Source organism: Schistocerca serialis, chromosome 3 (genome assembly GCF_023864345.2).
Source record: "Schistocerca serialis cubense isolate TAMUIC-IGC-003099 chromosome 3, iqSchSeri2.2, whole genome shotgun sequence".
Taxonomy (NCBI): domain Eukaryota; kingdom Metazoa; phylum Arthropoda; class Insecta; order Orthoptera; family Acrididae; genus Schistocerca; species Schistocerca serialis.
This window is the reverse complement of record NC_064640.1, coordinates 617,826,895-617,839,935: the sequence shown is the minus strand read 5'-3', so window position 1 is coordinate 617,839,935 and position 13,041 is coordinate 617,826,895. Positions and strand designations below refer to the sequence as shown.

General features: G+C 43.0%; 1 protein-coding gene across 2 annotated transcripts in view; it reads left to right on the top strand.

Moving 5' to 3' along the window:
- The window catches only part of LOC126470502 (uncharacterized), a 219,184-nt gene that overhangs the window by 125,315 nt on the left and 80,828 nt on the right, over positions 1–13,041 (top strand). For both annotated transcript variants that reach the window (XM_050098386.1, XM_050098385.1), the window contains one exon: positions 4,496–4,646. In XM_050098386.1, coding sequence (XP_049954343.1) covers positions 4,496–4,646 — 151 coding nt within the window. The remainder of the gene's footprint in view (positions 1–4,495; positions 4,647–13,041) is intronic.

The following is a 13,041-nucleotide window of genomic DNA, read 5'->3' as shown; positions in this document are numbered from 1 at the left end:
TGTATTGCATTGATGTACTGGTGGATATTGTGTGGTATGACTCCTGTAGTTGATAGTATAATTGGTATGATGTCAACTTTATCCTGATGCCACATGTCTTTGACTTCCTCAGCCAGTTGGATGTATTTTTCAATTTTTTCTCCTGTTTTCTTCTGTATATTTGTTGTATTGGGTATGGATATTTTGATTAGTTGTGTTAATTTCTTCTTTTTATTGGTGAGTATGATGTCAGGTTTGTTATGTGGCGTTGTTTTATCTGTTATAATGGTTCTGTTCCAGTATAATTTGTATTCATCATTCTCCAGTACATTTTGTGGTGTATACTTGTATGTAGGAACGTGTTGTTTTAAAAGTTTATGTTGTAAGGCGAGCTGTTGATGTATTATTTTTGCGACATTGTCATGTCTTCTGGGGTATTCTGTATTTGCTAGTATTGTACATCCGCTTGTGATGTGATCTACTGTTTCTATTTGTTGTTTACAAAGTCTGCATTTATCCGTTGTGGTATTGGGATCTTTAATAATATGCTTGCTGTAATACCTGGTGTTTATTGTTTGATCCTGTATTGCAATCATGAATCCTTCTGTCTCACTGTATATATTGCCTTTTCTTAGCCATGTGTTGGATGCGTCTTGATCGATGTGTGGCTGTGTTAGATGATACGGGTGCTTGCCATGAAGTGTTTTCTTTTTCCAATTTACTTTCTTCGTATCTGTTGATGTTATGTGATCTAAAGGGTTGTAGAAGTGGTTATGAAATTGCAGTGGTGTAGTCGATGTATTTATATGAGTGATTGCCTTGTGTATTTTGCTAGTTTCTGCTCGTTCTAGAAAGAATTTTCTTAAATTGTCTACCTGTCGATAAATCCCCTTCCTCCTTCCTTTCTGCTTAATGTGAATCTTTCTGTTGCTGAATGTATGTGATGTATTCTTTATTATTATTATTATTATTATTATTATTATTATTATTATTATTATTATTACTATTATTATCATTAATATAAAACTACATTTATGCAGCAAGTTTGTTCCAAAAAATTAATTGGATCATAAAAAAATGTTCACAAACATCTCTTATAGCTTCTGAATGATCACCCACATCATCATAGTGTGGAAGTAAAAATAAATAGTAGCTTCAGGCTTGCAGTTAGCTTTTTCCCACATTCGACAGCAGTAGGCCTGACAACATTATGCTTCCAATTTAAAACTTTCAGCAGTTTTGACACTTTTTTTATCAGAGTTTACAAAGCACTTGTAATTACATAATGATGAAATGTAAGAATTTTTAACTGCGTATTAAAATTGTACATTGTCATGTGGGAATGCTTTCTGAGTCTGATACTATAACACATTTTCAAACTTTTCAAGTCAGGGTTTGACCCTTGAGTCTGTAAACTAGTCAACAGCAACTTCTTCTGACATCTTTTCTTTGTTGGCCATGGTAACTTTATCATATTTTTTCTTTCTGTTGTGCCTTTATGCTGACCCACTAAGACATCAAGCAAGTCTTTTTTAGGTGATGAGAAATCAGAACAACACATCTTTTTGTGCTCGTTTGCTTTCATCTTTACAACAAGACACCTTCAAAAATAAATACTATGCATGTATGATACATGATTAATAACTGTAGTCAGAAGCATGATAATTGTGTAGATAATAGATTTTAATGGTGTGGCCAAGCATATTTCGTGCTGATGTAGGTCTATGCTGAACTTCCTTCAGTTCATTTATACAACATGATGAATTTATGAACATAGTTGATTTTGCAAACAAGTTCAAAACTTATATGCAGTCAAAGATGTTCATACAATTAGTACTTTCTCGTGTAGACAATTTCTGTTCTTCATGTTGCCAGCATTTTTTTTTCATTCACCTTGTGTAACATTATATTTACTTATTTTATCTGTCCATTTCACACTTTCCATTTCTCTCAAACTGCACGTCCCGGAAGCCTTTAAACATTTCTTTTCTCTCTCTCTGTTGTGTTATCTATGTTTTAGCAGCATTCTGTGCAAAACTCTTCACTGATTATTCCGTGGTTCTTTATTTAATGGACTACAGAAAATACCCTTTTCTGTAAAACGTTAATTTTGCACTAGCTTTGTATTTCTTCATTAGTTACGTTTAACAGTACATACCTGAAAGTATCAACTTATTGTACCACTCTAACAAAGCTTCACTTCTAATGTCCTTCATTGCTTTGTAAAAACCATTGACTTAATCTTCTGTCTTCATTTCATATTCCTTATATCTGGTATTTAGTTCTTTTAATGTATTGTTAACTGCCTTACATTGTTGCTTAGGAATATGATATCATCACAAATCTTACTTTGTCACACTAGTGTTTTGTTGGAAGGAGGTCTTACTGAATTGTCTTAATAACCACAAAATCACTTCACGCAAATGTTGGGATAGTTCCTTTGAAAGGGTATGGCCAATTTCCTTCCTCATCCTTCCCTAATCCAAGTGTGTGCTCCGCCTCTAATGACCTCATTGTCAGCGGGATGTTAAACGCTAATCTCCTCGTCCACAGGTACTAAACAGAGTAGGTGAAAGACAACCGTGTTGTCTTCCATCTCTCCTTATTTTAATTCCTCCTGCCATCACATCTCTTATTCTTACTTTTACTGCTTGTCTCACATACAAGTTGGTTATTAGTGTCTTTTCTTTCCAGCTGACTCTCACCTCCTTCGGGACACCTAAAAGTTTAGTCTACTTCCCTATGAAAGCAGTTTTACAATTCAAGAAAAACGGCAATCGTAACAGTCCAGTTGTATCTTTTGTATCTTTCACTCATCTGAAATTAAGTGATGTTCATCCAATTCCGTCTCACTTGCAAAATCATCTCATCATTATTCTTTGTCAATTTATTGCCAAGAAAATATGAAACTTTGTCTTATATTTGGTGTTGGCGCCATAAGTGTTTCTGGGAAATCATTTGGTCACTTACCTTTCTCATAGCTGTTATTGCACAAATGCAATATTTCAGCCTTTCCTTGGATTGAACATTTCAGTTAAATTGAAATCCAATCTTCATGTGTTGCTTCTACACCTTTCGTGTCCTTTTGTGCTATCTCAACATCTTCCATAATAATATCAAATCGTTCTGCTTTCTTCGGGTAATTCATTTCATCCTCCATATCCAAAGCATCTAGATGACCCATTGCCTTATATATTCCTTCTCTCTACTTCTCCTCATTCGTTCTTTCTTTCTTCCTTGCTTTCGTGTAATTTCATTACTATTCTCAGCTGTTTTTCCCTCTTCAGTTCGAAGACTAGATTGATGCCATTCTCCACGCTTGTCTATCTGCTTACTGCAGTCAAACATCAGTCCCTACTATTTTTATCCACAAACCCTCCCACCAAACACTTCCTGCCATTACCAGATTGACGCTTTCTTGATGCCTCAGGATATGTCCTGTCAGTCAGTCCCTTCATTTACTCAACTCGTGCCATAAATTTCTTTCCTCCCTAGTTAAATTCGTTGGTTATTCAACCTACCGATCTAATTTTAAACATCCCCCAGTGATACCACAGTTCAAAAGCTTCCATTCTCTTCTTGTCTGAACTGTTTGTCCATGATTCACATCTGTACAAGACTACAATCAAGACAGGTGCTTTCAGACTAGGCTCTCTGATACAAAGTTATGTTAGATGTTCACAAATTTCTCTCTTCCTGAAATAACATTTATGGAAGTTCCTGGATGGGTGATTACATAAAATAAGGGAAAGACAACCACTCACCTGTAGCAGACTGGTGCATGGAGCACAGTAACGCGTAACTGAAAAGAGCATTCACACTAGCTTTCAAGCTCTAGCTTCTTTCTTTTCCAGCAATAGTAGACACATTCACACATAGAAACCACACACACCAAAAGGCACACTCCAGTGGCCACAGGTGTGTGTGCGCGTGGGTGCACGCATGCGCTAGTTCCGGAAAGCTAGTGTGAAAGCAGTTTTTTTGTCTGAAGTGTGTTTCTTGCTATTGCCATACCCCATTTTGCATCATCTCATTTTGGCTATAAGTTATTTTGCTGCTCAAATAACTCATCTACTACTTTTAGTGTCTCATTTACTAACCTAATTCTCCCAGAATTGCCGATGTAGTTTCACTACATTCTGTTACCCTTGTTTTACTATTGTTCACATTATATCCACTCTGTTTGCTTCTGGTTTCCTCCTCCAAATTCTGTAATAAGGTCTTAAAATTCTGTGTTCTGATTCTTACTCTTGTGTTCTTCATTGTTACCATGTTAAATTTAGCTTCAGAGTTAACCAAATCACAGAACTTATCTAGGTTCTTTTTGTACCCCAAATTGTAGTTATTGTTTACAAGTGCGTTAACATTTTTGCGTTTTTACAAATTTTGGACTTCAAATATAAACAAAGGCATTTAGTTATTTTTAGTAGGTGAGGGGACAAGAAGTTTTTGTGGTGGCACTGTGGTGGTACTGTATTTTCTGCAGAAATAGTGCTTAAGAATTCCTGTGTTTCAGGGGCTATTGTCTACATTTGGGTACAGGAGATTAAATGACTGCAAACTGTCAGCTCCTGATATTGCATCAATGGTAACACTGCTAAGAAATAAAGCTGCTAAAGCGTTTGATGCTCATTCAGCTCAACATTCTATTGCTCCATACTCTCCAGGTTAGTTCAGTGAGTATTGCTATCTTTTCAAATTTTTTTTTTCTCCCCCCTGTAATTTGGCTTAGTTGTAGAAAACCAGTGATATCAAAGGCTGTAGTTGATAAAAGGTAATGTCTGAGTTTGTGGTGTGTGTGTGTGTGTGTGTGGGGGGGGGGGGGGGGGGGGGGGGATGAGATGAGATAAGATGAGAGAAGATACTCAACTCAACCTGTACACATTTTATTGTCATAAATGTCTCTGCTAACTTTCACTGCCTGCTCCACTATCTGTCTATGCACTGAACTACTACTCCGTCCCCCCCCCCCCCCCCCCCCCCCCCTCCCGCACCTGTTCCATCTCCGAAAATGATGTTACAAGCTGTAGATTCACTGGCCATGGGAAGTATGAAGGAAGGATGATTTACACTGTCTCCAGGTCTCTTTTACATTCATAACTGTACTTTCGTACCATGCTATATTAAATACATGGAAGATACATCTCGGTCGTTTAGTCTTCAGACTCTGATTGTGGATATTATTCAAATTCATTACATCTATGGAATAAATAAATAAAAAAGATGAATTGTTTGTCAAGACTGTCCTATAGTTGAGTGTTAGCCATATCCTTTGTAATTTTCAATGCAATAGGGTCCGCAGCTGCGATAAATTTTTTGAAAGATTTCTTGATGCCCTCAGCTGCCATTCTCTTTATTTTATGTACAATTGTACACCATCACCCTTTTCAAAATTTTTACTTAACAAGTTGATAGATTTGTTATGGTGCTGTTGGCAATATGCAGTCACAAATCATACTTGCGAATAGCCATTGCCTACAGCATAAAATAACTCTTCATACATTTATCATTCTTGATGTGTCAGTGCTTAATGGTTTGAGCAACAGTGGGTTTTTATAATTGAGCAAGTACTCTCTGAAGTTTAGGCACGTGGACAATGCTCAGCATTGTAAATTCCATTGTGCAGTATCTTACTTATGTGTCCTTTAGTTTCTGACACCACAAAATCTGGAATATCCTGAAATGCTTCCCTCCTGCTCTGTATCCAGTTCCATCTTTTGTTTTTAAGCAGAAGCTTGCCCAGAAGAGTCCACAATTCTATGAAATTTGCAACGCGATTCTCATTAAATGAGTAGAGGCTCAGGAACAAATGTAGTTCTTCCATACAGGAGGACTGATTCATGTTTCTTGTTTCCATTGCCTTGTCTGTTATTAGCTATATCCCATCAAGTGTGATTTTGAAGTTGAGGAATTTGATCTTGTTCACACATCACTTGATTTTATCAGGTTGGATCATCACTACATGTCTTCAGAGGGCTGTCAAAAGCTGCTTGAGATGTCCAATGTGATCACTGAACTTTTGACACCCTATGATATCAGTGTAAGCCACACTGAACATAATAAGTCCCAGCATAAGAATATCATTGGTAGTTTTCACAAACACTGAGGTGGAATATTTTAGCCCTAACAGAACCCTGTAAAATATTGGTTGCCTCAGAAAAATAAAGGTTGCAGGATGTTTCTGACAGAACTCGTGCCACTCCACAGGGCCACCTAAGAAGTGCCTCTCGTGTTGGCTTGGATAGTGTCCCACCAGCTTCAGTATTGATTAGCCTTGCATCAAAAGAGCAGGAATCGAAATATTGAATAGAATGATACATCAGAAATGCCACTATGGTAAAGGAACACAATTGCCAGGAATGTAATGAAGACGACATCCAAGAACGGATGAGTGTTGTTGATGCAGATCCAAGGCCCATCATGTAGGATAGCAAAATTATAAATGTAGCCACTGATGAAGCTGATGTTGCCAGTGTGTCCTCAGCTAGTGGTCCAAGAAATGAAGATGAAAATATGCCAGCTTCTTCTAAAGCATTTATGTGTGTAGAAACTGTGGTTTGAAGCTCAAGATGAAAGTGACTAGTATCCGATCACTGTCCTGAAGAAAAGTGCATGACTTTGTTGCTCATAAGTGGGTAGGCTTTCTTAGACCGACCCAAATGAAGGATTTTTTAAGTATTTATTCTGTACATATGTACTGCACCTGCAAAATGCATATGTATAACATTTTTTTGTTGACTGGACTGCACTACTTACTTAGATTTGTAATAATAAGAGATTCATTTTATTATAAATATATGTAGTTCTTATTGGTAAATTCATAAGTAATAGTATACAGTTCAATTGTCTGAATAAACCAGTCTTCTGACCATCCACGTCCCCCAGGGGGCTCACGGTTCTTTTGTGAGTATGTGCGTGGCGAGCACGGGGCCCCAAGCTATTGCAGCCTTCCTTCTTTCCAGGGCTGCATTTCCTTCCTCTCCCTCCCCTCCTTTCCTCTCATTGCTCCTTCCCCTTCCCCATCGCCTGATGCTAGGGTGCATAGCCAGCACGGTAGCCAGCCCATGTGGTGGGCTCGCTATGTACCCTTTTGGTTGAGCCTCCTGAACACACAGGGATCACACTTCTGATACCTGAGCTGTGACCACCTCATGTAAGCCTAGGAGTGGTTGCTTGTCATCCTGGAGCATCGGAACTCCCAGCAATGGCCATCGTGCCAGACGGCCCTTGCTGTGGCTGGGTGGCGCCCGTGAGGAGAGCCCCTGATCGGAGTGGGTGGTATCGGGGCAGATGCTATGCAAATGAAACGCATACGGGTCCAGAACTCTGGCCGTTGTTCTGCGGCCGTCTCTCTGCGTGGAACTGATTCTTTTAGTGCTGCTTCTCCTGCCCCTTCTGCCTTCCCTTCCATGGCTACCCCCTGGGAGGAGGGACAGGCACGTCGGCTAGGGCGAAACCTTTCCCCCGCTATCTGGTTTGCACCAGGACTGATGGGGATACTTTCACCAATACCAAACCTTTATTCTTTGTGGAAGACATTGAAGACAAGTTTGGCGAAGTGCACTCCCTGAGCAAGATGCGGTCGGGTTCGTTGTTGATCAAAACTGCGGCCCTTCGTGCCTGTAATCATCTTGGCATAATTCCTTTGTCCATTACCCCCCACCAGTCTCTCAATATGGTTCAAGGTGTGATTTTTTGCAGGGACCTCATCCTTCAAACTGATGAGGAACTTCGGGACAATCTTGGACAGCGGGGTGTTCACTTTGCTCAGTGTGTTCAGAAGGGTCCGAAAGACAATTGCATTGATACTGGTGCCTTTATTCTGGCCTTTGAAGGAGATAGCCTCCCTGAGAAAGTAAAGATTATGGTTAATCGATGTGATGTGAAGCCATACATCCCACCTCCAATGAGGTGTTTTAAGTGCTTGCATTTTGGACACACGTCTTCCCGCTGTTCGCAGGCCCCTCTGTGGTGACTGTGGACGTCCACTCCATGAGGGGAGTTCCTGTGTTCCCCCTCCTGTGTTTGTTAATTGTCATGGCAATCATTCTCCACATTCACCGGATTGCCCAGTTTCTAAGAAGGAAAAGAAGATACGGGAGTATAATTCCCTTGATCGTTTAACCTGCATTGAGGCTCATAAGAAGTATGCACGTATTCACCCTGTGTTCATGACGTCTAGTTACGCTGTAGTTACAACTTCACCCCTTCCTCCCCCTTCCTTACCACAGTCCTGGACCCCTCTCCTCCCCCCTCCCCTGCAGTTTCCACACCCTCCCCTCCGGGCGCCACTCCCTCTCCCCAGCCGGAGAAGGGTCCCACTTCTTCGGCGTCTGCCGGTCGAGGTTGTCCCCCCCGGGATACCCCTTCCCGGCACCTTCCAGGCCAAAGGTCTGTTGCCACATGGCAACCGCTTGAACCACGGTCTGTTGGCCCCCAGGTCGCCTGATCTCTTTCTCTTCCCGATCTTGCTGCAGCTGGCTCTTTTATGCCACACAGCCCTCCTTGATCTCAAACAGAAAAGAAGAAGAAACATAAGTCGCGGGACAAGGAGCCTCTGGTGTCACCAGAGGTCCCATCCCCGTCTTCACAACCAGATTCTGACCTGTTGTTCATGGATGTCGCCCCCTTCTTGTCGGTGACGGGTGGTGACCCGGCAGCATGACTGGCTTTAGCCTTTTCAACCCCCATTTGAATCATCATTCTGTGGTTATCCAATGGAATTGTAATGTATATTACCGTCACCTTCTGGAGTTGAAATCCCTTATTTCGTCTTACTCTGCAGCTTGTGTGGTACCACAGGAATCTCATTTTACTGATGGTCACTCACCAACCCTCTGTGGGTTCCGTGTTTTCTGTCGAAATAGGGTCGGCCCCCTGCGGGCGTCTGGTGGCGTTTGTATGTTGGTCCGTGCAGACGTTGGTAGCACGTGGATTCCTCTTCAAACTACATTGGAAACGGTTGCTGTTAGGGTCCACCTGGACACTGGGGTCACGGTTTGCAATCTTTATCTCCCTCCTGAGAAGACTCTTACACCTGTCACCTTAACTGCCCTTCTTCAGCAACTTCCTCCTCCCTTCCTCCTCCTTTGGGATTTTAATGCTCATCATCCCTTGTGGGGCAGTGCATTTCCATCTAGACAAGGTCTTCTCATAGACCAGTTTATTGAAGACCACGACTTACGCCTTCTTAATAATGGCTCCGCTACTAATTTCAGTGCCAGTCATGGTAGCTTTTCTGCCATTGATCTTTCTCTTTCTTCTCCCTCCCTTCTCCATTCACTACACTGGTCGCCACACGATGACCTTTGCGATAGTGACCATTTCCTGTTGATTCTCTCACTCCCCTATGGACAGGTTACCTCGTTGTTTTTTCCAACACACCGATTGGCCTCTATACACTGCACAAGTCGTGTTTTCTCCCGCTTTGTCGGGTTGTATTGAGGACATCCTACGTGATATGTCTGACGCGATTGTTCACGTTGCTAGCCTTGCTGTACTGCACTCATCTGGACCATTTTGCCAGCGGCAAGTCCCGTGGTGGAGTACGGCCATAGCCACTGCCATCTGTAATTGCCGTCAAGCTTTGCAATACCTTATGAGGCACCCATCCGTTGCCAACCTTATTACCTTTAAATGCCTTCGCACTAAAGCCTGTTATTTAATCAAACAGAGCAAACAGATATGTTGGAAATGCTTTGTTTCTTCCCTCGGTTCTACTGTCCCCATGTCATGGGTATGGGCTACACTTCACTCTGTCCAAGGTTGCCATCGACAGTCCACCCTCCCAGGTCTACACCTCCCAGATGGCCTTTGTACGGACCCGTTGATTCTTGCAGAACATCTTGCGACCCATGTTGCAATGGCATCAACATCAGCCTCCTATCTGGCTGCTTTCCTTCACCGGAAACAGCAGGCCAAAGCTTCCACCTTATGTTTTACCCCTAGTCAGTCAGAATCTTACAACAAACCTTTTAGTGAGTGGGAGTTTCTTTCCGCACTTTCTTCTTCTCATGATACGGCCCCTGGCCCAGACTCCATTCATAACCAACTGCTTCAACATCTCAGTTCACCACAACCCCAACATCTTCTCCAGGTGTTTAACTGTATTTGGCTCCAGGGTGACTTCACTTCTCAGTGGAGGGATAGCATCGTGGTTCCTGTCCTTAAGCCTGGTAAGAACCCCCTATTTGTTGAAAGCTATCAGCCAATTAGTCTGACAAATGTTGTTTGCAAGTTACTTGAACAGATGTTATCCCAGCGGCTCAATTGGGTCCTCGAATCTCGGTATGTATTGTCCCCTTACAAGTGTGGCTTCTGAGAGGGACGGTCTCTGATCGATCATTTACTTCGCTTGGAATCTGCAGTTCGGCAGGCTTTTTCCCAGCGCTGCCATTTGGTTGCAGTATTTTTCGACCTTCACAAGGCCTATGACATGGCTTGGCGCCATCACATCTTACTTACACTTCAATAATGGGGTCTTCGGGGCCCACTCCCGATTTTTAACCTCCAGTTCCTGTTCCATTGGTCGTTCTGCGTTCTGGTTGGTACGGTTTTTAATTCTCCACGGACCCTGGAGACTGGCATCCCACAGGGATCTGTATTGAGTGTACTTCTTTTCCTCATTGCTATTGATGGACTTGTTGCCTCCGTCGGTCCTTTGGTCGCCCCTGCTCTGTATGTGGATTATTTCTGCATTTGGGTTAGTTCCTCTTTGATGGCCTCTGCAGAGCGGCAGTTCCAGGGAGCTATACGGCGTGCTTCTGCATGGACTCTCTCACACGGGTTTCATTTCTCTCCTTTAAAATCACGGGTGGTCCACTTCTGTCGCGGTGCTACGATCCACCCCTATTCAGAGCTCTATCTCGATGTACAACGATTGCCTGTAGTCATACAGTTTCCGCTTTGTGAGTCTTCTTTTCAACAACAAGCTCGCTTGGCTGCCCCATATCAGACTTCGGAAGGTAGGGTGTTTCCGTAAACTTAATGTTCATCGCCTTCCTTGCCCATACCTCTTCGGGTGCAGATCGCTCCATCCTTCTCTGCCTTTATCGTGCTATAGTTCTGTCTCACTTGGACTATGGTTGTCAAGTTCATGGTTCGGCTGCTCCTTCCACACTGCACGTGCTGGATCCAGTCCACCATCGTGGTATCCATTTGTCCACCGGTGCCTTCCCTACTAGCCCTCTAGCCCTGTTGATAGTCTCCTGGTCGAAGCTGGGATCTCCTCCCCCCCCCCCCCCCCCCCCCCACCCCACTTTCTGTTCGGCGGTCCCAGCTTCTGGTGTCTTATGCAATCATCACTGTCCATTCCTCTCCCACTCATCCTTCCTATTCTTGGGTTTACCGGTTGGGCTCCGCCTTGCGCTTCTTCGCTGTGATTATCCCCCGCCCCCCTCTGGATCTCTTCCGAGGTCAGAAAGATTTCATTCCCCCAGTGGTGTTCCGTTCCTTTTTCCGCCAAATTTTATGTGAGTGTGAGCTTCAGGGTGCTGTTATTTTTTACACCGATGGCTATAAATCTGCTGATCGTGTGGGGTATGCCTTCGCGTCCTCTGTTGGTACGGAATATCATCTGCTGCCACCTACATGTGGGGTGTTTACTGCAGAATTGATGGCAATTTCCCAGGCCCTTACCTTTATTAAACAGCCCCAACACAACCGCATTTTGTTATATACAGACTCAATGAGTGGCCTTTAGGCTGTTGACCGGTGTTTTTCGCGCCATCCCTTGGTCTCGGTCATCCATGACCGTCTCGCTGATCTTCACAGTGCTGCTTGTTCCGTTGACTTCTTTTGGGTTCCTGGCCATGTGAGTATCCCAGGTAATGAGCTTGCTGATCGTTTGTCTGGGGGAGCAGTCACTTACCCCCCCGTTCTCTGTAACGCCTCCTGCAGCGGATTTACGGCGTCACATCAAATCCCACTTCGCACAATCATGGGCCAACTCTTGGAAGGCTACCTCCCTGTCTAATAAACTTCGTGTGATTAAGGTGACACCAGGCCCGTGACGTACTTCCTTTCACCTCTCCCGAAAGGACTCGACCACACTGTGTCGTCTTCGCATCGGCCATACTAGGCTGACCCATGGTTTTCATTTGCGTAATGAGCCACGCCCACTTTGTGGTTGTGGAGCCTTCCAGTCAGTAGGCCAAATTTTGGTGGAATGCCCCCTTCTTTTGGCTCTGCGTACTAAGTACAGACTCCCTCGCATTTTACCTTTAATGTTGGCTGACGATTCCTGGATAGTCGAACTGGTTCTCAGTTTCCTCTGGGAAAGTTGTTCTTTTTTTTTTTTGTTCTTAGTTTTAAGGTTTTTAATCTCTCTCTGGTGTTGGGTCAGGGCGGTGAGTGTTGGGGTATCCCCACTGTAAGCTGTGTTTGGAGATTCCCAACTCCCCTCCCTGGCCAAGATCCTCTATTCTTCCCCTTTTACTCTGTTCTTATCACTTTTTAGTATTGGTTAGTCTCCTGTTCCCATACGCACTTCTACATTCTAGCAGTTGAACGCCTTTAAGCCGCAGGTGGTCTTGCTTCTATTGCTTCAGAGGTGGGATACTTCCTGCCTCTAGCATAGTGTTGGGGTCGCTCTCATGCTGACTTACCTCATTTTGTTTTTACCATTGATGACATGACTGCACTTTTATATTTTTTAGCCTTTTCCCTTTTATCGTTCTGACTTCTCTGAGATGTCACACTATCTGAATGGACCACATTTGAGACAAGGGCCTGGTGACCTTGCTGTTTGGTCCCTTCAACCCCACTCAACCAACCCAAAATTAGTTCGGATAATCAACCTTCTACTTTACTTTGATTCACTGTTTTTTTTTTAGAGAGAGTGGGGTGGGGGGTGAGAGAAAGGTGGGGTATTTCAAGGCAAATATCACTTGAGAATAAATATACAGAGAAACATGAATTAGTCTACCCAGTTCTTTGAATTAGTTTCTGTTGGACATTCTGGAATTCGCACAACACATTATATGTATTACTTGCATATGGATCCAGAAAGCATTAACTTGATTTGGTCAGTTACCCTAAATATTATACCATATGGCCATATGA